Genomic DNA, 26,087 nt, shown 5'->3' on the forward strand with positions numbered 1-26,087 from the left:
TCCAAGTATCTTTTTAAACACACCAAAGTGGGATTTACTACTTACTTTCAATACATGGAAATGCGGTGGCATTATCTCACTGTCTTAATAGTTAGGCTGTGGCTGTGAAAATAAACGCTATAAATCCTCGCCCGCTTGGCCGGATCTATAACAAACTTATATTAGGCTTTAGAGGCCGAAAACCAATGAGAATCAAGAAGAGGCCTGCAGCCAGCCGCCTTCGCCCGACTGGTCTCAAAGTCCTATCCTTGTCATCTCCAGCAATCGAGACGTTTTACATTCGGAGGCTCCGAATTTTGAAGGCTGCCAAAAATTGCAAATCGGTTTTTCTCTCAAAATCTGAAAGGGAACCTGGGTTTTGTTTTGTATTTATTTTCTTCTCCTTTCCAGTAATTCTATTTCGTCAGTTTACAAAATAAATACACCCGCCACTTGAACGGCCATTAAAAGCAGGCTAGAGGGCGGAGACACATCTGGCTACGGAGGCTGGAATAGGCAGCATCTGCTGGTCAGGTGACTTAAAGCGAGCTCTTCTTAGGAATCGCCTCAGGAGGCGGTAGGGTGCATGTCAGTTCTCCTTCCGCCCTTTCACTTCGAACCATGCACTGAACACTTGAGAAGCGGTTTCTTAGCGGCACTCTGCTTCCGGCGCAGTTGCGTCACTTCCTGCGGACGCCGACGCTCAGCTCCCTCTTCTTTTCTCTCTGTCTTTCTCTTCCCCTCTCCCTTTTTTCCCCTCCCCCTTTCTCCGGACCCGGATGCTGACTGGTGGCGGCGGCTCCTCTCGGGACTGTCACTGAGCGGCTCCGCCGGGCCTCTTGTCCTGCGCGATGGCGGCGGAGGAGGCCGGGGTAGCGTCTTGCTCCTCGGGGCCGGTGTCGACCGGGCCGGGTCCGGGTCCAGGGCCGGGTCCAGGACCGGGGCCGGGTCCAGGCCCCTGCGAGTGGCTGCTGCTGCGGGACGGCTGCCTGCGTTGCGACGCCGACGGGCTTTGCAGCCTATGTTACCACCCGGCGCTCAACGCCATCCTGGCCGTGACCGCCCGCGGCGCCATCAAAGTCATCGACGGCACCTCAGGAGCTACGCTGCAGGCGTCGGCGCTCAACGGTGAGGGGGGGGTCGTCGGGTTGGAGGCCGGTCCAAAAGGGAACCCCGTGGGTGGGCGGGAGGTGGGGGGGAATAGTGGCAAGTGGGGGCCGCGGGTTCGTGTAGGGAGAGCGGGGCGGCGTTTTGGGAAGAAAAGCCCGCCCTGTCCCCCTCGTCTCTTCTCTCCCGCTCGCCGTGGCTTTCCGATCTGTCCCGGGTGTGTGTGTGTGTGTGTGTGTGTGTGTGTGTGTGTGTCAGAGAGAGAGAGAGAGAGAATGTGACGGTTGGGCTTCGGGGCCTGGAAGTCCGTTTACTTACCTGGCAAGAGCGCGAAGGGTGAGCCGGTTTCTTTCTTTCTCTTGAGCACCCGCCGCTTTTATTCTTTCGGATTGTGACTCGGGAGGACGTAGAACCGAAACCAATAAAGAAAGGCCGGCCGAGTTGCTCGCTTTGAGAGAGGAGGAGGAGGAGGGCAGAAGTGGAAGTCCAAAGTTGCCTTCCCGTGCCGGCCCCCCTTCCTTGAACGGCTCCCTGCTTGCTTGCTTTTCCCACTTCGCAAATGGTTTGTTTTAAAGCAGGGTTCCTCAGCTCGGTGTGCTCCGGAAATGCCAGACCTCAAGTCCCACCGCTGTCATTCCACATGGCATGCTGAAAAGGAAGGGCAACGTTGGCCAAGAGTGACAGAATTCCAGTTCTGGAAAACTATTTCAAATTCTGACTTATTTCTTCCTCACCCCCCCCTCCCTTTCCTAAAACCATGACTCCACCAATTGTTAAGAGAGAAGTGGGGAAACATTGACCAAAATAAGTTTCTTCAAATGCTTTATTAGAAATGGGTATATATCCATGTGGTAGCTGGTGATTACAAACCTGTGTCGATATGCTGTAATTTACCACAATGTGACTACAGTATTATAATACGCACCATACAGATTGACCATAATCTTTGCTTGAATAGCCTATTGGTAATAACACTGAAAGCATTACTATACTAAAAATTCAGACACCCCTTAACTAGATTTGACAACCATTGATTTATTAAATTAGGTGGTAATGCTGTGTTTTTGTATATTAAATGTTACAACTAAGCAGATTTCTGCTTTTCTTATAATGCTACTTTGAAGTGCAATATAGCAACATGTTGAAGTAGTTGTAGGTTATTACCCTCTACAGAATTTTGTTACGTTGGTCAATTTCTTTAATGCAATATATTTCAACATTTGAAAAATGTGTTTAAGACAAGGAAATGTAATCCTAGTTTATCATTTCTTAGTACGCATTGTGTTTTGTGAAGGTTGCGGTAGGGTTTTTTTTTAAAGAATAATTGATAAGGCTAAAAATATTTATAGTGAGAACCAAAAATACCTGGGATAAGAATCTTTTTGTGCAAAAATAATTTAAAAGGTAGAAGATGACTATAGAACCCTTAAGTATTGCGGTTGTATGAATTATGCTTCATTTACATATTTGTTTTAAATGCCACTTTTCTGTTCAAAATGAATAATCGAGCTTTTACAAGTTAAAACAGCATAAAATGTACAAAAGAAAAATAATTAAATCACAAATAATAATGTAAAAGCCTCAGTAAATAGAGTTTTTACAAGTATTCTAAAGGCAAAGAATGTGAAGGGACAAAAGAAGATCTCTTTACTGTAGATAGGCCTCTGAAAGCATCTCCCATAGATATGAGAGGAAAATCTTCTGTTAGTCAGATCATGACCTTTTTCGGACGTTGGCAATTAGCACTAATGTCTTTAGTTATAGTTGAAAATCATTTGACAATCAATGCAGGTTTTTCAGTATTATCAAGTTATGGGGCATCTGCATTCTGCAGGGTAATCAATCGCTTCAAAATAGGAAGAGCTTTCTCTTTTTATGTGCATATGTTACATGTTAAAAGGGGCAGGTTTTGATTATCCAGTTGTGCCCACTACTTTTCTGCTGTTGACTGTCAACCTGCAGCTATTCCTATCATGTTATCTTGGTAATTTTGTACCAGTTAGTAGTCTAGCTATTACAGTGTATATTAATTGCAATTTCCAAATAGTTTTCAAGACTACTCCTATAAAGAGTGGAGTAAATTGCAGTTATAGGTAGTCCTCGATTTACAACAGTTCATTTAGTGACCTTCAAACTTACACCATCACTGAAAAAAGTGACATGATTGTTTATCACACTTATGACCATTGAATCATCCCCGTGGTTAGGGGATCAGAATTCAGATGCTTGACAACTGACTTGTACTTATGGCAGTTGCAGTGACCCAGGATCATGTGATTGTCTTTTGCGACCTGGCAAGCAAAGTCAATGGGGAAGCCAGATTCACTTAATAACCTTGTTACTAACTTAATTGCAGTGATTCACTTAACAATTGTGGCAAGAAAGGTCATAAATGGGGAAAAACTTGCTTAAAAAATGTCTCACGTAACAAAAATTTTGAGCTCAATTGCGGTTGTAAATCGAGGACTATGTAATCAAACTGGGATATAATAAAATAAATAAATGGTCAGATTACATCAATTGGTCCAAAGGATATAATTTTTAAAAATGTAATTCTTGCAGCAGCCTCAATCAGAAAAACTGGTAATAGTTGAGAATAAAAAATATATTGTAGGCTTATTATTTGATTTTGACTAGTGGTTCTTCATCATCATCATTATCTTATCAAGAAATCTCTTTTGAATTTAAGCAGTGAATTTCAATTTGTTTTCTTTAATTAAGTTCATTATTAATGTAAGCAATGGTCAAACATAATGATTGCTTTCTTGGAATGAAATGGAAAATATTTTGGAGCCATATATTATCAGAATACTAATAGTATTTCAGACCAAATGTGAATGATCTACACAAGTAATTTCCATGTGAACCTGAGCAGCATACAAGAAAAGATGGAATCCTGTGGAACAGCATACGATAGTGACTTAGATATAGAGCTGAAGACTCTTGCATCAGGACATGGCTTGAAAGGAGGGGCCAGAATCACTGCAAACCAGTTCCCCCAAGGTGCAGGTTTACGAGATCATGTAGGATGCATTGAACAATTATTTGAAAGCTATCAGTGTTTGAGTAGAACAGCTACTTTCATTTTTTTTCTTATTTACTTTCAGTTTCTCTAATCTCTTCTTGCTTACCAGAGTCTGTCCTTCCTTCCTTCTGCCTAGCAGAGAGAGATTGCTTGTTCAATTGCTTACAGTCTTTCCTACTCCTTGTCTGACAAAGAGATCTGTATGGCAGAGTAGCCAGATCCAGTATTACTCCTTAGCCACTGCACCTTTTCTTCTTCAGGCAACACTACTTCCCAACCTTTCTGCTTTCCTGCTGCCTTGGCCTACATAAACTGATTCTTGTCAGAAAGAAGCACTAAGCATAAGAGGCATCAGGGCAATGGTTTCATGGCCTGGCCAATCAGACTTTTCGGTTGCAAGGGGATCTGCTAGGTCAAGCTGAGGTAAACGGTTAGGCCACTAATGCCAAACTGCCTTTTCCTAGAATGCACCTGATGTCTTCTTTCAGCAAAGTGTAAATATGTTTCCTATCTTTGAGCTAAGCAAAGAACATGTCAATTGCCATTTAGTCATAGCCTTAATTTATTAGCTCATATATAGATAGATGCTCAGGGTTTGCTAGGCTACACATGCTAGGTTGGCTGAGCTATTTTTGTGGCATTTGGCTATATCTGTATTTTCTTTTCTGACACTTTCCCCCCCCCCCCAATTTATTGAATGAATTTGGATAAAAATGCATCTTCGTGGTTTTGCAATTTTTTACCAAAATGTAAGCCTTATGTGTGAAGTCTGATTTATTTATTATATACTGTATCATATTCAAAAGCTGCTATTTGAGGTTTCATTTATTTATTTAAAAGATTTGTATAGCCACCCAACTTGAAACCAAACTCTGCACAATTCACAACCAAAGAATAAAAGGATACATCAATGGTGCAGGATGATTGGTGACAGTTGAGGCTGAGGGAGGGAAGAGAAGAGGCTGGGGAGACATAGAGCAGGCAGACCCATGGGAGTATCTTATTGAGAACTGCTAAATTGAGAGAGCCTGGATTGTGTGTAATACACATCATATACAGGTGAAACACAAAAAATTAGAATATCATGCAAAAGTTCATTTATTTCAGTAATGCAACTTAAAAGGTGAAACTAATATATGAGATAGACTCATTACATGCAAAGCAAGATAGTTCAAGCCATGATTTGTCATAATTGTGATGATTATGGCATACAGCTCATGAAAACTCCAAATCCACCATCTCAGAAAATTAAAATATTACATGCAATTAATAAAACAAGGTTCTATTGTGCATAGAACAATATTGGATTGCTGAAAAGTATAAGCATGCATATGTACTCAGTACTTGTTTTGGTCCTCTTTTGCAGCAATTACTGCCTCAATGTGGCGTGGCATGGAAGCTATCAGCCTGTGGCACTGCTGAGGTGCTATGGAAGACCAGGGTGCTTCAATAGCGGCCTTCAGCTCTTCTGCATTGTTCGGTCTCATGTCTCTCATCTTTCTCTTGGCAATGCTCCATAGATTCTCTATGGGTTCAGGTCAGACGAGTTTGCTGGCCAATCAAGCACAGTAATCCCATAGTTATTGAACCAGGTTTTGGTGCTTTTGGCAGTGTGGGCAGCTGGAAAATGAAGTCAGCATTCCCATAAAGCTCGTCTGTGGAAGGAAGCATGAAGTGCTCCAAAATCTCCTGGTAGACGGTTGCATTGACCCTGGTCTTAATGAAGCACAGTGGTCCAAAGTCCTGTTGCTCAGTGGTCCAAAATCCTCTTTTCTGATGAGAGCAACTTTTGCCAAAAGCACCAAAAACTGGTTCAATGACCATGGGATTACTGTGCTTGATTGGCCTCTCCATTCTTCCTCCATACTCTGGGTCCTTGGTTTCCAAATGAGATGCAGGCTGGAGATATTGCCCTTAGCCGTTTATATTTACAGTATGTGTTAGAAGGGAGAGGGGCACGACAAAGAGGGAATACAGCCTGGGGCTGAATAGGCAACAGAAAAAAGAGTTACGGTAGCCAATTCCTAGAATGTCCCAGTTACATCTATGAGTGTGAGCGTAGAAAAGGTTAAGCCTGGCAAGATTCTGTCTGTTGAATACAAGCAAATAAAGAACTGAACTTTGACAGACTTGCTCTATGTCGTTCTTGAGCCGGGCCTGAAATTCTGTTACTGTAGCTTCACAATAAGGTAAAGTTAGCTTATCTGGTTGTGTTTCCTGTCTGGTCTACCTGATAAGACTAACATCAATCTTGCAAGTCTCCTACTCTCTTCCAAGGAGAGAAATTTCAGGAATATCCTCTGATGGTCAAGAAACTCTGCTATCCACCAAGCATCTGGCAGCAGCCTTGTTGCAACCCCAGAAGCTAGTAGATCCAGCAAATGATCACTTTGCAGAGTGCCATGATAATACTAATGCAACAGCTGAGGCAAATTTTCCTCAAACCATGACAGCACAACAAATTGCAGCTGAGGCAATTCTTCTGCATTCCCATAGAAGCTTGCCAGAATCAGGATCAATTCTACATTCACTTCTCAATCTGATATATTTATAGCAGGCAGACCAGTGGAGTTTTCCCACTGATCACACCAAAATGAATTTTGGATAAACTTTGCTGAAGGAAGCAGCAACTCATTCATTGAGGGAACCATCTGATATTGTACAGAACCAGGATCTCATGTGTAAACTTGATGCTTTGGCGATCCCATACAAGATGGAAGATCTGGGAGCTGAAATGGTGTCAGAGGTGAATAAGTATATCCTGGAAAAACTACATGTAATAATAGCATTAACTGGAAGAGTTAAGGGAGAGAAGAAATGGTAAGGGGAATCTACAGTCTGTTTTTCCCCATATCACCCTCTCCCAATAGCCTCCTCGGAATCCAGCAGAGGAGAAACCATGCAAATTGAATCAGCCAGGATCTCTGTATCATCAGAAAAAAAGCAAAAAAGAAGGTATCAGAGACGTTCTTTTACTATGGAGCTCCAAGGCTCTTAGTCAGATTATGTCTGTTAAAAGCACCAGTGTCTTAAACAGCAACAAGATGCAGAACTTGTAAATCAACAGGGTGATAGCCAGCAAGTGCCCATCTCATTTCATAGCAGCAAACCAAGAAAAATTAAAGTTTCCCATAGGTAGTCCTTGACTTAGAACCACAATTGGGACTGGAATTATTAAGTCATGTAGTCATAAAGCACAACATCACCCAACCGCATTACTTAGTGATGTAATCCTGGCAATTCCCCATTGCCATTTGTTAACAAAGAATCACGTATCATTAAGTTAGAACCCACCCCAAACCAACCCATACTTAGTCCCTCCTTCCCTTCCCTTCCCTTGGTAAGGTAAGCTATTGTCTCTTCTTTAACTCACCCAACTCTGCCCTTTTGGACATCTTGCACTCTGCCTTGCAGGTGGTAAATAGCCAACTGATCACTGGCTTCTGGGTGTACTGCAGTTCTGAAGCTACAAGAAGCCCTGAACCACAGTGCAGCAGCAAATCTTTTGCAGTGCAAGGAAAGTCCAACCAGGCCCAACAGCACAGCACAAAGCCTCTGCCCAACACCACAATGCATAGTAGCCTCCTCTAGAAGCCCCAATGGTGCTGTTTAAAGCTGCTACCTAGCATCACAACATGAAGTAATGCTAAGTCCTAGAAAGCTGCTGCCCAGCACTGCAGCCTGAAGCTTCTGTCTCAGAAAGCCCAGCCCATCTGCCTTCACTGCTCTGTACTCTGAGATCCTGCATTCTGCAACCTCAGCTGATTTTTACCATCTTCCTTCTGCTGTGATGTACCAGCCCTGGTCCTTCACAAGGCACCATGTGAGGCCATCGTCCCCATTTCAAGCTGGGCATACTTGGTCAGCAGTGGGAGCAAGAGGACAGCAAAGGTCAGCTATGATGGCAGGGGCTGGGGAGTGTAGGGGGAAAAGGGACATACATGGAGGAGGTAGATGGGGGACTTGCATTGTCTGTGCAATCTCAAGTTCGGGCAGGCTGTCAATATCTCAGGGGCTGCCACAAAGAAGAGGGAGTCAAACTATTCTCCAAAGCACCAGAGGACAGAACAAGAAGCAATGGGTGGAAAATAATCAAGGACAGAAACAACTTAGAACTAAGGAGAAATTTCCTGATAGAGAGAACAATTAACCAGTGGAACAATTTGTCTCCAGAAGTTCTGAATGCTCCAACACTGGACGTTTTTAAGACGAGATTGGATAACCAATTTGCCTCCAGAAGTTGTGAATGCTCCAACACTGGATGTTTTTAAGACGAGATTGGATAACCAATTTGCCTCCAGAAGTTGTGAATGCTCCAACACTGGACGTTTTTAAGACGAGATTGGATAACCAATTTGTCTCCAGAAGTTGTGAATGCTCCAACACTGGACGTTTTTAAGACGAGATTGGATAACCAATTTGCCTCCAGAAGTTGTGAATGCTCCAACACTGGACGTTTTTAAGACGAGATTGGATAACCAATTTGCCTCCAGAAGTTGTGAATGCTCCAACACTGGACGTTTTTAAGACGAGATTGGATAACCAATTTGCCTCCAGAAGTTGTGAATGCTCCAACACTGGATGTTTTTAAGACGAGATTGGATAACCAATTTGCCTCCAGAAGTTGTGAATGCTCCAACACTGGACGTTTTTAAGAAGAGATTGGATAACCATTTGTCTGAAGTGGTGTAAGGTTTCCTGCTGAGCAGGGGATTGGACTAGAAGACCTCCAAGGTCCTTTCCAACTCTGTTATTTTATGTTCTAAGCACTCAAATTTTGATCACATGACTTCAGGGGTGCTGCAATGGCTATAATTTAGAGGGTTGATTATAAATCTTGTTCGATTCCTGTGTCACTTAAAACAGTTGTTGAACAAAGGCAGAACTAGAAATCATAGTCTTTTGGTTTTTAGACTTGTATATAAAGAATGTATTTTATTTTACTACTCTTGATAATGTTCATTATTTGCCACAGGTGTGTACATACATGTGTGTGTGTGCTTTTCCTTTTCAGAATGCATAACGATTCTGTCTTTTGTTCAGAGAACAATTTGGTACATTTATTTAGTACTAAAACAGTACTACTATAGTACTAAATAAATCATTAGGTTATGAATTAGATGGATGTTTGGAATATATTTTTATCAAAATTATACTGAATAGGTTTTGGATTGTTAAAACATACCTGTCTGTAACTATAAACATTTCTTCTATAAAAAATTAGAATAATATTGCTTTAAAAAATCCAAGCGTTCTTGATTTTCCAGTTTCATTTCAGATATTTCTCAACTTAAAGTATATTAAAAGAAGGAAAATAATCTATACCTGGAAAAGAGGCTACAGTGTTAGAATTTAGAATACCATTCATCCATCTTGAAATGTAAATTTGTTTAAGGAACAGGAACTTCATTAAAATCTTCTCAGAAGTCGTGCATAGTGTCCTTCCATAATAGGCTTTCCCTTCTATGATCAGTGAGAGGAGATTGCAATTTATTTCAGCAGAATTCCATGAACTTGCTTTCTTGATTTAAAATCTCATTTTATTTTATTGTTTTGCTTTTTACATTTTACAGCTAAGCCAGGTGGTCGGGTGAAATGTCAGTACATTTCTGCAGTGGATAAAGTCATCTTTGTGGATGATTATGCTGTTGGATGTAGGAAGGATCTGAATGGCATCTTGTTGTTGGACACAGCTCTGCAAACACCTGTTTCTAAACAAGATGATATAGTTCAGCTTGAATTGCCAGTGACAGAGGTAAGTGATTAGTAGTCTTTCTATTAGATTTCTACAGGAACTCCACACACCAAATCTAATTGCCTTTTAACTTTTTCCATTGAATATATGTATTTTTATTATTATACTGCTATTATGCTGGGAAGGGGGAAGACTTTGTCTTTTCCTCATTTACATGTATTTATCATGTGCAGAATCTGATTTTCATCATATGCAGGACCTCTCACTAATCATACTCATGAAGTAGCCTGAGATTTTCATCTGTTTAAAGAATGGATAATTATGCTGATTGGTGGTAAATTTCAGGAACATGTAACTTAAATAATCCAGTGGCTCCCAGTTTATTTTCAGACTGGTTTCAGGTTGATGATGATTGCCTTTTAAAACTTTGAAATGCATCTTCCCTGGTTCACCTTCCTTGATTAATAAGATTTATGTAACAGGAGAGGCATATTTTATCCCTATTTAAAATCAGCTATAGAGAGATTGGAAAATATATTCATAGACCTAGATACCACTAACAGTTAGAACAATTAATCAGTGGAACAGCTTGCCTCCAGAAGTTGTGAATGCCCCAACACTGGAAGTCTTTAAGAAGATGTTGGATAGCCATTTGTCTGGAACGGTATAGGGTTTCCTGCCTAGGCAGAGGGTTGGACTAGAAGACCTCCAAGGTCCCTTCCAACTCTACTATTATATTATTGTATTAATTAATATCCTTTTTCCTGTTTGGAAGTATTTTAATTGAATTTTAGCTATTGGTATATTTTGAGAAAATTAATCATGGAGATCTATTTAACTAGAATAAGCGTACTTAACTAGGAAATAGTATTATGTATGCACACTAGCATTTTGCAAATTGTGCCTGGATGATAAGAATTGGATAAAAGAGTTAAATAGGAACTCCTTTGTTGTTGATCATACAACCTTGTTTTAAGTTTTTCAAGCTTATAATGTACCACAAATAAGTTACTTTGGGATGCATATTGGTAGAGAATACAAGAAGTGTAATGGTTCACTATGAAAAAGAATGGGTGAATACAAATCTGATGCCCACTTGGATTAATTGTTTGGCTAATAATAATTTATTACTAATAATCAAATTATTGGTTTTTGCATCCACTGCAAAGGGGAAAGTGAACACTAGTAAAGAAGATACGTTGCTTCTTGCTTTTATTGTTCTGAGCATTTACTATATTGTATATCATGATACATGCATCTCATTTTAAATTATATTTTTATTAATTTTTAATATAAAGTGCAAATAATACCACTGGAAAACAAGAATTGATTATTTAATTCCATCCTGAAAAAATGTATATTTAACAGAATATGAAATAGTAACAATTTATTTAAAAAAAAGGCAGAAGAGAAAAAAAAAACCTCTTTAGAATTGTGCTGTCAATAACAAGATTGAGACCTGGAAGATTTCATTAAACCAGACTTTAGAATGTGTCACACATGAACCTTCCCAAGAATATATAATCATTTTTATTATGAAAGTTGTAAGATTAAATGCAAGATCTAATTATTTAATATGATCTGAACATGAATCATTTTCTTCTCTTTTTTTAACTAACTTCTGTGGGTACTTTATAATACCACAGCATAATGCTGGCTTTGCTGCTTATGTTTAGGATGTTATATATCCCAATAGTAGTCTTTTATTTCTAAAGTAATTTGAATATATTTCTTGTGAAGAAGCATTTTTTCTATTTTTACTTTGGATTTTTATCTGGAATTAGATTCAAATGGTTTTCTGAGTACTGAGTTATTTTTATAATAACTAAATGCCTTAAAATATTTTCCCATGTATGCCTTATTCCTTAAACATTTGTTGCAAAAGATAAATTCTTTATAGAAAGTAAAAAAAAATTGAACTAATAACTCCAGTGCTGGTCAGAAGTTAAAAAATTGCTTTTTGCATCTCAGGCTCAACAACTGTTGTCTGCTTGCATAGAGAAGATAGATGTGTCAAGCACAGAAGGATATGATTTGTTTCTTGCACAATTGAAAGATGGATTAAAAAATACCTCACATGAAACAGCAGCGAACCACAAAGTTGCAAAGGTAAGAAATCTTATCACTGTTTTTAATGCCATAGAGTTTTCTGTTTTGCTGTTGCTATTCTATATTTGATTTTTAATGGTTGTTTTCCCTTGAAATGAATTTGTTAATCAAAGTTTGAACATGAATATGTCATATAAGGGTTGGGAAGAGAAAGTTGGACACTTTGTGTTTAGTTACCATCATATGTTTATAATACAGAGATGGTTCATTTTTTAGCCATTGTTTCTCTCTTAATGTTGGACGTTAGTTACTTCATGGTAAGCAAAAGTCTGAAAAGGGAAGTCTTCGAAAAAATTTATACAGTTATTATTTTTGAGTGAACTGTGTTCAGAACAAAAATAAGTCTAGTTTTTATGTTTATATTTGTAGGGTTGAGTATCTGTAACTCCTTATGGTAGCTATGTTGGGCAGGGCTGCTGGGAACAATAAGTCACCAACATCTGGAGGACCGGAGGTGTACTATGTTTGTTCTGTTTCAAAGCAAAATATCTCAAAGATGCTGGGGTAGCATACCTATTTTAAAGACATTTTATACCCATTAGCCTTTTTGTCTTGTTATTGCATTTATATCCTAAAAATGCATTCCCATTGTGTTTTGGAAGCTGAGGTCTTGTACTCAATAACTCTAATTTAATTAATTTATTTTTTGTAGTGGGCAACTGTTATGTTCCATCTCCCTCACCATGTATTGAAGTCTGTTGCCAGTGCCATTGTAAGTGAACTCAAGAAAATAAATCAAAACATTGCTGCCTTACCTGTAGCTTCATCTGTTATGGATAGATTATCTTACCTCTTGCCCAGTGCACGACCGGAACTTGGTGTGGGGCCTGGCCGATCAGTGGATAGGTATGGCGAAGTTAATTCACATTTTTTAAAAGTTTTGTTTCACTTGCATGAGCATTTTTAGTCTGATCTAAAGCAATAGCACAAAATTATTGGGGTGACAGATTGCATGTTTTCAATGCTATGTGTGACAGTTCCTCACAGAATTCAAAGAACACTTGCTTGAGAAAGAAGGCAGAGAAATGGTAGGTTACTTTTTGGAATTGTAAGTTTCCTCTGTATACTCAGCATCACATGGTTTATGTAAAGGAGTCACTATAGCAGTGTATATATGGGCAAGGATTAAATATTGTGATGTCAGTTGTTAAGTTATCCTTGTGGACATGTTCCTTGATACCTGTTAGTAAAGTCCCAACCTACAGAATCATATTTATTTTTACAAGTACTTCAGTTTCACTTGGACTCCACAGATTTCTTTGAAAATAAACATGCAGAATGGGAGCATTCGTCCTAGAATATTGATATACTGTAAGTTGTTGTGCTTCCTTGTCAAGCCATTCTGCATCTAGGATACAGTATTCAAAATTTCCAACATGCCTAACATTTCAAAACTGGCAATTTGTCTGATGATTAATAATCTTCTTGTTTTAGTAGTTAGAATGGTTTTAGACTTAGTTCTGGATCCTCTTGTATAGCTAATCATAGCACATCTTCGATACTCAAGTTACTTTATGTAGAAAAACTTGTAAAGACTAGGCACTAGGCTGTTTTGTTTGTTTATTTGTTTAGTTTGAGAAAACCAATTTCATCTATACAGGGGAATTTAATTAGTATTGTGTTTTCAGGTAATATGTTTTTAGATACATAAAACCAATGTGAAGATTGATATTGGAGGGGGTCTTATTCAGCTCAGTGAATAGGTACACTTCTGTGTGCTGCTAGTTTTGGCAATGTATTCTCTACACTTACAAAAAAACTGATTATAGGGAACCACATGGATTATGCTTTATCCATTTCTGTTTTTTTGAAATAGTTCATGAAAGGAATTATTCTCCCTTCTTAAATATCCCGAGATACAAGAAAAAGATTGCAACAGTATTTTTTAACTTTTGCAAACTGGATGCTACATTATCATTGTGTCTTGTAATATACCTAAGAATTCACCTGTTAATTTTTTATGGGAGGCAATCACTGTTCTGGGAGATAACCCTTAATTGTGAGCATGTATCTATGGTGGAATATAGATTCTATAAGGGAGAATTATAGTATGGGTGATAGAAGGAATAAGAAATTCAGCAGATGGAGGAAGAGAAATACAGGTGATCATTTAAGTTGTGATTTTATGAGCAAGATGCAAACTGTAAATAATTTTGCTGCTTCTGAAAGAGGCAATGGTCACAAGATTGGAGAATTAACAACAGCTAGGGAGCCTTTGAACTGTTTGTAATTCCTTTTTTCTTCTTCCAAGGTCTTTAATGTATAGTGAGGCTAACAGACGGGAAACCTTCACCTCATGGCCTCATGTGGGTTATAGGTGGGCACAGCCAGATCCCATGGCTCAAGCTGGGTTCTACCATCAGGTAAATAAATAGATTTCTAACTGAAATCATAGCAATGTATTATTCTTAGTGCTGTATATTCAAATACTTTGTCTTCTGAAAATATATTCGATAGTTTTCTGTTGGCCCTGATTGTGCCTTTAATCCTTTAAAAGAGTCACATGTTCAGTTTTTCAGAAATAAAGTTTGCCTTGTAATAAATATTACAAATGTTAATTTTAAAAGTGGTACAAATCTGGTCAAATGTTTATAAAACATATTTTGAATCCATTTGCAAAGCAATTTAAAGGATATAAGATGGGGAACAACTACATAACTGTCTTTGCATGAGGTGGAGTAAATGGTGTATGCCATATTTCACCCTGAAGCACAACTCAACCACGTAGAAATAAGCCACTTAACCAGCATATTAATGATGTTGTGTTTAGTCTCAGTAAGTGGCATCCTCAGTAATTAAAATAGGAGAAAGCCTTACCAGTACTTGATTCGAAAGACTCCAAGGAATACCAGAACTATAGAATAGACTGCAAAGTAGAAAACATCCCAGAAGTGGTGGTGAGAAAACACTTTGAAGGCTGTTTTATCATACCACTTCAAAAAAAAAACTGATGCACACAAATGTCCCTTTCCAAGTCTCCCATTATTGCTTTTTGCCACCACTTTTAGCAAATAAATTCTTTCCTCATGTGACCTATGCATGTTCATGAGGTTACCTTTTTGTGTTTTCCGGGTTCACAACAACCTGCGATCCTTCAGCCTCCTATCTATTCACTGTATTCATAAAAGTCTATGAGGCTTAATATATAAGAGCTTTCTAGAAGTAAAAAGAGCCCTGAGGTCAGCAGACAGTTCTTAATATGTTATACTAATTATTTTTGGGGCTTTTTTTATTACTTACAATATTTTAAAAAGAGGGGCAAGAGTATTGACTTTTCTTTGTTAGGTAATTGTTGAAATATGCAATCTTTCCCATATTTTTATTTTACTATGCCAATATTTCTAAATAGAGAAATAATAAATAAAACACTATTTAAATTATACAAATAGCATATGCAAATTATTAAGGACAGGATGTCATGCTATATTATTTTATTTAAAAAAGCAAAAGCATTTTTGTAAATTATCTTTGTTTCAAATCGGGTCATTCTTTAATATTTAACTTTGACGTAGGACTATATACTATTCTTAATTATTGATTTTGAAAGATGATAGGAGGAGAGCTGTGGCAAAAGTAATCAGGAGTCTGGTAGCACTTTTTCTGACTAACAGTTTTTATTAAAATGCATAAGCTTTTGTGAACTGAAACTCACTTCAGCTAGTAATGTGCCCCCAGAAGATTGTATAAAATATAAAAAAATAAATACAGCATTGCAGGTTAACTCACTGCTCACTGCCAAGAGTTCAAGTCTCACCGGCTCAAGGTTGATTCAACCTTCCACCCTTCTGAAGTTGGTAAAATGAAGACCCAGATTGTTGGGTGCAATATATCTGTAAACTGCTTAGAGAAGCCTGGAAAGCACTATGAAGCAATATATAAGTCTAAGTGCTATTGCTATTAACTATATTATATATTTTATATGTGGCCCATGGCAAATTGTCTTCACTTGGTGTGGCCCAGGCAGGCCAAAAGGTTGGCTATTCATAATCTAAAGTATTGAATGGCTAGACTGATGTAGGATTTAAATTGGGATGAGGTGAGTGAAGAAGTGAAGGCAAGATACATCAATTATGTCAGGTAAACTTTTATCAATTACCAATTGTAATAAAAACCTCTTGGATTTGTTAAGAATTTCGGAGATAGTCTATAACCTTTTTATATTTGCAAGTACAACAATCACTCCTCAATAGTGCAGTTAAAGTCTCATTTTTCAAAACAGTTATTTTGAAATCTGCTATAAAATGTCCTGGGAGAGTAAGAAAGGCTAGTAAAGCATCCATCTATAGTAGTTGATTCTGAATCCTTTTTTTAAAGACACCAGGGATTTCCAAAAGAGAAATAATTGCAGGTAACATACTTATCCCTTATTACAGCAAAGCTTTCCTGTTACTTGTGGCCAAATGTGTTTTATTCATTCAGGATATTCCTGCCCCAAATTTTCTCTAATAAATGGAGGTTATATGGATTGCAATAGGACTTAGACTTATATAACGGTTCACAGTGCTTTACAGCCTTCTCTAAGCAGTTTGCAGAGTGGGCATATTTCCTCCAACAATCTGGGTCCTCATTTTACCCACCTTGGAAGGATGGAAGGCTGAGTCAGCCTTGAGCCTGGTAAGATTCGATCTGCCAAATTGCAGTCAGACGGCAGTCAATAGAAGTATCCTGCAGTACTGCATTCTAACCATTGCGGAACTTTATTCGTATTATAAATTTGTGATTCTCTTATTTTGTAACAGCACAAGGAGACAAATATTGTTACACATGTTATATATTTTTCAAGAAGCTTATCCCTTCAGGAACTTGCATTTATCTAGAAGAGTTTTTTTCTTTCCCTTTTGTGGGTGTGTATGTTAAGATAGCAGAGAACATGTCTTTGCTACTATGTGTGGGTTTGTATATATGGGATACCATATGCCACATTTAAATTTTCATTTGTTGCTCTCACTTCTCCCGTAGCCTGCATCATCAGGAGATGACAGAGCCATGTGTTTTACGTGTAGTGTATGTTTGGTATGCTGGGAGCCAACAGATGAACCTTGGTGAGAATGTAATATTTGAAACATCTGCACAGCTATCTGTTCTTTATCTAAGGCTTAACTTAGAAACTCGGTTAGATCTATTAATTTAGATCTTTTTGTGACATATTTAGGTTCAGTATTGATTACATGTACCGTAAATCTACTGTGGTACGAATGTGTATTATCTGAAACTTTATGTAAACATTTTTCATCAAAATCACAAATGTCACTGCATTCAGGTAAAAATTAAAAGTGAATGAGTTCCTTAATACCCTCTGGATCCATACTATGAAAGATAAGATGGGGAAGTACAGCTACCTATGTCACTGACTATAAAGTCCCAGAGGGTAATCTCAGTTCTCCAGATAAGATTGTTTGGAGGTACAGAGAGCTGTAGCAGAAGAGTAATGACCAAAATATCACCTTTGCTCCTTCTCTGCAAAAGTGGATATGAATAGGGTTTTGCTCACAGGAACTTTGGAATTTATACTTTATCTCTTTAACTTATCTAGATTAGTGCTTTTATCTTACAGGCTAATTAGCCAAACACCTTAGCTTATATGCAGCAAAATTAGTAATGAGAAAAAAATAATGCTGTTGCATTTTAACACTTATCTTTCTAATTCATTAAGGTCTGAACATGAAAGACATTCCCCTAACTGCCCATTTGTGAAAGGTGAACACACGCAGAACGTGCCCCTTTCAGTCACGCTGGCAACAAGTCCAGCACAATTTCCTTGTACAGATGGCACAGACAGAATAGTCTGCTTTGGATCTGGAAGCTGTCCTCATTTTTTAGCTGCTGCAACAAAACGAGGAAAGATCTGTATATGGGATATTTCAAAACTTATGAAGGTATCTTGTTGTCTAGAGTTGTAATGCTAATTATATGAATAAGAATTTGTATCTAAGTTTAATTATGTTTTTAAATTTGCATAGGTGCACTTAAAGTTTGAGATCAATGCTTATGATCCAGTAATTGTACAGCAACTTGTATTGTCTGGGGAACAGAGCTCAGGGGTTGATTCAAGAAGACCAACAATAACATGGATAGAAGATTCATCTAGCTGTTCAGATATACCAAAATTAGAAGGAGACAGGTATGCTAATATTTGATTTATTTATTTATTTATTTATTTATTTATTTATTTACTAAGCGCTTATAGACCGCCCCCTCTCCCGAAAGGGACTCGGGGCGGTGTAGAGTCCATATCAGAAATACATCATGAATAGCTATAAAATTAAACAATTAAAATTATTAAGTAGATAAATAGATAAGAGGAGGATAAAAAGGTTTAAAGAACTGTACAGCTAAGTAAATAATTTAAAACCCCAACAAATATCCTATAAAATTAAATTTAAAAAACAATCCCCCTAAAAAACCAGTAAATATGTTTGCCAGGAGGTAGACGTTATAATTGTGCCAGGCCAGCCAATCGGAACAGGTGTGTCTTCAATTTTTGTCGGAAGGAGCGGAAGTCGGTGGTGGTTCTAATGTCGGGGGGGAGGTCATTCCAGAGGGTTGGGCCCATCACAGAGAAGGCCCTACTCCTTGGTGTCGCCCGTTGGCATTGCCTAGTGGACGGCACCAGGAGAAGCCCCTCCCTGTGAGGGTGAATTGGCCGCAGGGATGTATGTGGGAGGATGCGATCCCGCAGGTAGCTAGGTCCTGTGCCATGGAGCGCTTTAAAGATGGTGGTCAAAACCTTGAAACGCACCCGAAAAACCACAGGCAGCCAGTGCAGCTCGCGCAGGAGCGGTGTTACGTGGGAGTACCTAGTACTCCCCATGACTGCCCGGGCAGCTGCGTTCTGGACTAGCTGCAGTCTTCGGGCGCGTCCCAAGGGAGGCCCCATGTAGAGAGCATTGCAGTAGTCCAGGCGAGACGTCACCAGTGCATGAGTGACCGTGCGTAGGGCATCCCGGTCCAGAAGGGGGCGCAATTGGCGCACCAGGCGAACCTGGTGGAACGCCCCCCTTGCCACGGCTGCCACATGGTCGTCCATTGACAGCCGGGCATCTAGGAGGACGCCCAAATTGCGCACCCGTTCCACAGGGGGCAATTGTTCGCCCCCTATGGCCAGCGATGGAGTCAGCTGGCTGAACCGAGGTGCCGGTAGCCACAGCCACTCAGTCTTGGAGGGGTTGAGTTTGAGTCTGTTGTCCCCCATCCAGACCCTGACGGCTTCCAAACATTGGGACATCACTTTGACAGCCTCGTTGGGGTGGTTTGGGGTTGAGATGTACAGCTGAGTATCATCAGCGTACAGATGATATTCAACCCCAAAACCACAGATGATCTCCCCCAGTGGCTTCACATATGCGTTGAACAGGAGGGGTGAGAGGACCAACCCCTGCGGCACCCCACAAGTGAGTGGCCTCAGGGTCGACCTCTGCCCCCCTGTCAACACACATTGCGACCGGTCGGAGAGGTAGGAGCCGAACCACCGTAAAACGGTGCCTCCGACTCCCATCCCCTCCAGCCGGCGCAATAGGATACCATGGTCGATGGTATCAAAAGCTGCTGAGAGGTCTAATAGGACCAGGATAGAGGAACAACCTCTATCTCTGGCCCTCCAGAGATCATCAACCAACGTGACCAAGGCTGTCTCTGTGCTGTGCCCGGGTCGGAAGCCGGACTGGCGTGGGTCTAGATATTCGGATTCGTCAAGGTGTCGTGGAAATTGCTGTGCCACCACATTCTCAACAACCTTCGCTAAAAAGGGAAGGTTGGAGACTGGACGATAATTAGCTAGCTCCGTTGGGTCAAGTGAAGGCCTCTTGAGTAAGGGCCTCACCACCGCCTCTTTCAAGGCAGTTGGTAAGGATCCCTCACCCAATGAGGCGTTCACCAGGCCCAGAAGCCAGCCTCGTGTCACCTCCCAGGATGCCAGTACCAGCCAGGAGGGACACGGGTCCATTGAACATGTGGTGGGTCGCAGCCGTCCACGCAACCTGTCCAAATCCTCGGGGGCAACAGAGTCAAACTCCTCCCAGAATGGTCTCACAAGACTCACTGTTGACGGCTCGTCCGGTCCACTGGAGGGGGCCCATCCGCTCCGGATCTGAGCGACTTTGTCCTGCAGATTGAATGTGAGTGTACTTATTTCTTTGAAAAGAGGACACTAGTCATAGTGTACTGAGGTAGAACTATCAGTATTTAGTTCCTTCCAAGAGAACATAGCTTTGTTTTCACAATACATTAATTTCACAATACAGAAATGTGGCCCAAAAGATGTTACTTTAATTTACGTTTCATCCAATATGAATATGTCTTTTTAGAACAACAGTTCTACATATGTATGTAGAACGGTTGTTCTAAAAAGACATTTTTGCACTCATACTTTTATTATTTTCAGCAGGAAATATATTTATTTCATTTATATACTGCTGACATGACTCACAGAAGTTTACAATAATAAGATATTGAAACAAAAGCAGGTAAAGCCCTGGTGGCGCAGTGGTTAGAATGCAGAACTGCAGGCTAAGTTTGCCTGCAGCTTGGAGTTTGATCCTTAGAGGGATTGAGTTTGACTCAGCCTTCCATCATTCTCCATAGCGCTGCTTGGAGAGTCCAAGGATGGGTTAACACAGCCTGTTTGCCCATGGACTGAGTAGATTTTTCCCCTCTGGCCACGCCTCCTTTGCCTCTTCTGGCTCAGTTTTAAAAACTCAGTCCGCCCGATAGGACGAGTTTTGGGGAACACTCAGCTTTGAGCAAATAGGCTGGGTTCTCCAATAGTAATTTTAGAGTATTTTATGTGTTGATATTTAGTTGTTATTAGGATTTTTCCCCAGGTTTTATTATTTTGACTTTTTATTTTCCCTTTTTCTATTTTTTACCAAGAAGAGGATTTACTAAAGTAAGGCTGAGGCAGCGATCGGTTCCACAGCTGCTTAGTCGCAGCAGGGGGAACAAGCGAGGCCGCTCGTCCGGCGTCTGCTGGCGAGCGCAGGGAAGGACGGCAATCCCCGTGTTTCCCTGGTCGTTTTGGAGGAGAGGCTTTTAAAAAAGCCCTTGCTTCTCCAAACGGCGTCTTTTGCCGATCGGGAGAGCGGCGGCCATTTTGAAAAGCGCTGCTTTGGCGCGCTTTTCGGCTGCAGCCAATGGGAAGCGCCTGGCCCTTAAGTGAGGCTTTTGGCGCGCAGAAGAACCGGCGGCCATTTTTTTGAGACTTTTTTACCGTCCGGAAGCAGCAGCAAGCAGCAGAGCTCTCCGCCTCAAGCAGACAGCCGCAGAGGATTGCGAGGGCTTGCCTGGGTCTCCAGCAAGCCTGAAGTTCCCCAGCCAACTAAGGGGAAGCGGCAAGGAGTGTCCTGGTGCCTGATCCAGCCTCCCAACTGAATCTGCAGACGCTTCTGGAGCCGTCGGGCCAGCGTCCACTGCCCTTCCCACAGCAGCGACCTCTTCGACTCAAGATCAACCAAGGATGGCTGATGAAGGTTTGGAGCGAAGGGAGGAGCTGGCAGGGCCATCTGCAAAGCGCAGTAGGCCAGATCCCTCAGGCCAGGGGAGAAAGGGAAACAAGGGCGCTGGGGGGAAAGCTTCCCACTCTTCAGCTGGGAGCAAGGCCCCGAAAATTCAAGGGGACAAGGGGCAGGACTCCCTAAAGGACAAGTCTGCTAGGCCCCAGGTTCCCTCTGCACCCTTACCAAGTGAGGCTGGGCCAGTTCCTTCCCCACCCATCCAAAGGGAGATAGAGCAGGGGGAGGAAATGGGGGATAGATCCCCATCCTTCTGTGATAGGGATTCCATGTCAGGATCCCCTGCAGCCTCTCTGGGTTACCCAGGTTCTCCTAGCTCTTCAGTCAGGGAGGATATCCCCTCCTTTCAATGCTGTTTTCATGCAGAGGATCAGAGAGATCCTCCTAGGGGTGCCAGGGGACAGGCCTATGACCAATCCAGGCCTGTAGAGGACAAGGGCCCAACTATGTCAGCAGAAATGAGGGATCTCATCACGCAGGCTATTTCCCAGGGTGTGGTAGAAGCCATGAGGCTACAGGAAGGCAGGGGTGGCAAGGCCTCTAGGCCTGCTCGCCCCCTGGGGGAAAAGAGGACCAGAGTACTCAATTCCCCGGGCACTTCTATCACCACAGAGGTGTCTACGTGGGAGGAGGAGACTGCTGAGGACTTTGCTCTCTCGGAGGATGAGGATATGCCTCCAGACAAGCCCTCCTTCACTGGTCTCTTTAAGCCATCCTTATTCAAGTCCATCTTACACAAGGCCAGAGCCTCTACTGAGCTTGGTGCCAAACCTAAGGACAAGGAAGTCCCCTCTACTTCCCAGGACCTCATGGCAGGGCTGTTCAGCGAAACAACCCCTGACCCAGAACTGATACCAGTCCCTGACATGTTCATGGAGGTTATCCAGCGCCAATGGGCACAGCCAGGTACCCTGGCCAACCCCAGTGGCGCAGACAAATCACTGTATCCCTTAGAACCTAGGCTGGAGGATGAATTGAAGCCTCCAGAAGTGGATGCCCCTGTGGTCTCTCTGATCTCTAATTCTAATCTCCCGGCCAAGTTATTAGAAGGGTTAAAGGCAGAGGATAAGAGGGCAGAAAAGGCTTGTCTCAAAACGCACCAGGCGGCTGCCTGGGCGATCAAAACCTCCACTTCTGCCTCGTTCTTTAGGAGGGCATCCCTATTATGGCTGCGCCAACTCAGATCTCAGCCCCCATCTGAAGCATCTCGTTGGCGACATGATCTTAACAAGATCATTACGGCTGTGGAATATGCCTCTGATGCATCCCTGCATGCAGCGAAATTCGCCTCCAGGGCACTAGCGTCCAACATCACTTCTCGCCGCCTGCTTTGGCTTCGGCACTGGCAGGCGGACATGAAGGCTAAGTGGAAGCTGGCTTCAGCTCCATTCAAGGGAGAGAACCTCTTTGGGGATTCCCTAGAGAAATTCCTAATTGAGACAAAGGATAAGAGGAAGGTCCTTCCTTCCACCTTCAGGAAGCATGACAGGAAAGGTCAGGGCTCGTTCAGGAAACAGGCCTTTCGGGCACAGGAAGGTGCCCAGGCCTCCTCCTCTTCATATTCCTCCCAAAGACAGTTTAACCAGTCCTCTGACAGGTCCCAGGAACGAAACAACTTTTCTTCCAGGGGCAGACAATCCAATCAGGGGTCCTTTCGGAAGCCCTTTCGTGGGGGATCCCACAACCGTCAGTTTAGACGTGGGAAGTGACCGTCTGGGGTCTCCTCCCATCGGGGCCCGCCTGCAATTCTATGCAGACCGTTGGGAGGAAACAACCTCGGACAAGTGGGTCTTAAATACCATCAGGAGGGGTCTAACCTTGGAGTTTCTATCCTCTCCTCCGCGGACCTTTGTTCGCTGCCCACTATCCAAGAACCCTGTAAAGAGGGCTCTCATGCAGGCAGAGATAGATCATCTTCTGCAGATCAACGCAATAGAGACAGTTCCTCCAGAACAGGAAGGGAGGGGGTTCTATTCCATTCTCTTCCTGGTTCCCAAGAATTCAGGGGGGTGGAGGGCCATTTTAGATCTGAAGCGCCTGAACAGACATCTGGCCTACAAGCGCTTCAAAATGCAGTCTCTTCAGTCGATCCTAAGCTGCATGCGACAAGGGGATCTGCTCACCTCCATCGATCTCAAGGAGGCGTACCTGCATGTGCCCATCCATCCCGCACACAGGAAGTTCCTGCGCTTGTGTTACAACGGAAAGCACTTCCAATACAGGGCACTTCCGTTCGGACTTTCTTCTGCACCCAGAACGTTCACGAAGCTTCTTGCAGCTGTGGCGGCCCACCTGCGCAAGCTTCCAGTCCGCCTGGAGTGCTATCTGGACGACATCATCATCCACTCAAGGACTCAGCAGCAAGCGGTGAGAGATGTAAACGTCACAGTTCACACCTTACAGGACCACGGTTTTTCCGTAAACATGGAAAAAAGCAACCTGACCCCTGCCACACGCATACAACACCTGGGCGCCATAATAGACTCAGTATCTTGCCAGGTGTCCCTGTCTCCGGAAAGAATCCGCAACCTCAGGAGCAGGATCCGGTCGTGTCGCAGGAACAGGTCCTGGCAGGTAGTGCAGCTATCCCAACTGTTAGGGATCATGATTTCTTGCCTCAACATAGTTCCCTGGGCACGTCTTCATGCAAGGGAACTGCAATGGTTCTTGCTTCCAATGCAAAGAGCAAAGATCAGCAACTCCACCAGGAAAGTTCACATCCCACCAAGAGTGACTCGGTCTCTGAGTTGGTGGCAGTCTCGAGCAGTGGAGAAGGGCTGCCTATTCAGAGAACCCGACAGGATCGTGGTAACGACCGACGCCAGTCTCTACGGTTGGGGGGCGCATTGCCAAGGTCAGCTGGCGCAAGGCAGGTGGTCCAGCGCGGAGGCAGCCCGGAGCATCAATTGGCTAGAACTCAGGACAGCCCGGCTTGCGCTGAGGAGATTTGCAGAACAGCTGAAGGGGCACCACGTTCTGCTACTGACCGACAATGTGGCCACAAAGGCTCACGTGAACCGACAAGGAGGGACCCACTCCAAAAGACTCATGTCAGAGGCGGAGGCCATAGGACGATGGGCAGAGATCCACTTAGCGTCGCTGAGGGCGGATCACATCTCCGGAACCAGCAATGTAAGTGAGGATTGGTTGAGCCGTCAGACCATCGACAACTCGGAGTGGCAACTTCATCCGGACCTGTTTGCACAGGTGGTAAGGAGGTTTGGTCTCCCACAGGTCAACCTGTTTGCCTCGGCGGCAAACACACAGCTCCAGCGGTTCTTCTCCCGCTACAAGTCAGCACAAGCGGAGGGGACGGATGCCCTGAGGTCCTGCTGGCCTCCAGGGCTTCTATACGCGTTTCCGCCCCTCCCTCTGATCCCGCAGGTGATCTACAAGCTGCTGAAGGAGGGGGCGGAGCTCATTCTGGTGGCTCCACATTGGCCCAGGAGATCCTGGTTCGCGGACCTGGTCGATCTGTCTGTGGAGCAACCGTGGAAAATTCCTCCAGACCAGGTATCCTTGCGTCAAGGGGCCATCAACCATCCAGAGCCCCAATGGTTGCAGTTAGCCGTCTGGCACTTGAGGGGCAGCTCCTGAAGGACCAGAGCCTCTCAGACAACGTCATTAAAACCATCCAAGCTTCCAGACGTCCGGCCACTACTCGCATTTATGACGCGACTTGGGCTGCCTTTTCTTCCTGGTGCAGCAAACGGGACATTGACAGTGTGGAAGCGTCCATCCCTCAGTTATTGGACTTCCTACAAGAGGGCTTGGACAAAGGACTGGCACCAGCCACTCTCAGGCGCCAGGTTGCTGCATTATCCACCATCTTAGCCAGACACCAACTTCAATCCCTGAGTCACCATCCTCAGGTCAAGAGCTTCTTGAAGGGGGCCTACAACATCCGACCCCAGGTGGTGCACAGGTACCCGACCTGGAACCTACCCTTTGTCCTGCAGGCATTGACAGCGGCTCCCTTCGAACCTTTGAGGAAGGTATCTCTTCGACATCTGACTCTTAAGACTGCCTTCCTCATAGCCATTACTTCAGCCAGAAGGGTATCTGAGATTGCGGCCTTCTCGGCCAAGGAAGAGCTGTGCATCATCCACCCAGACAGGGTCATCCTACGGTTAGACCCCGCCTTCATGCCGAAGGTGAATTCTCATTTTCACAGGTCTCAGGAGGTTATCCTCCCGAATTTCTGTCCCAGCCCTCAACACTCCAAGGAGCACAGGTGGCACAAATTGGACGTGCGAAGGGCAGTCCGCATTTACCTGAAACGAACTAAGGACATCAGGCACTCCGAGGCCTTCTTTGTGTCTTTTCAACCAGGCTCGCTGGGTCGCAAGGTGTCATCTTCAACCATAGGTCGGTGGCTGCGAGCTTGCATTAAGATGACATATGACCTTCAGGGCAAGCCGGTTCCACCTCGTGTAACGGCACATTCCACCAGAAGTGCGGCCACGACCGCGGCCTGGGCGACTCAAGCATCTATTCTGGACATTTGCAGAGCGGCCACGTGGGCGTCTCTCACGGCTTTCATTAGAAACTACAAGATCGATTCCTTTGCCTCTGCCGAAGCCTCTTTTGGCCGTAGAGTATTACAGAAGGTTATTGAGGCTCCGGACAATGTCACTTCTTCCCGCCCTGGGACACAATAGCTTGG

At 42.9% G+C, this 26,087-nt stretch overlaps 1 protein-coding gene across 7 annotated transcripts in view; it reads left to right on the top strand.

Annotated features, from left to right (window-relative positions):
• The first annotated feature begins 570 nt into the window (after positions 1–570).
• Positions 571–26,087, top strand: part of BIRC6 (baculoviral IAP repeat containing 6) — a 153,986-nt gene continuing 128,469 nt past the window's right edge. For all 7 annotated transcript variants that reach the window (XM_081943436.1, XM_081943438.1, XM_081943442.1 and 4 more), the window contains exons 1-8: positions 571–1,107; positions 9,685–9,866; positions 11,778–11,915; positions 12,568–12,761; positions 14,167–14,278; positions 16,875–16,957; positions 17,569–17,791; positions 17,876–18,036. In XM_081943436.1, the coding sequence (XP_081799562.1) occupies positions 831–1,107; positions 9,685–9,866; positions 11,778–11,915; positions 12,568–12,761; positions 14,167–14,278; positions 16,875–16,957; positions 17,569–17,791; positions 17,876–18,036 (1,370 nt within the window). In that variant the 5' untranslated portion in view covers positions 571–830. The remainder of the gene's footprint in view (positions 1,108–9,684; positions 9,867–11,777; positions 11,916–12,567; positions 12,762–14,166; positions 14,279–16,874; positions 16,958–17,568; positions 17,792–17,875; positions 18,037–26,087) is intronic.

The sequence above is a fragment of the Natrix helvetica genome, assembly GCF_964273705.1.
Source record: "Natrix helvetica genome assembly, chromosome: 2".
Lineage (NCBI taxonomy): Eukaryota > Metazoa > Chordata > Lepidosauria > Squamata > Natricidae > Natrix > Natrix helvetica.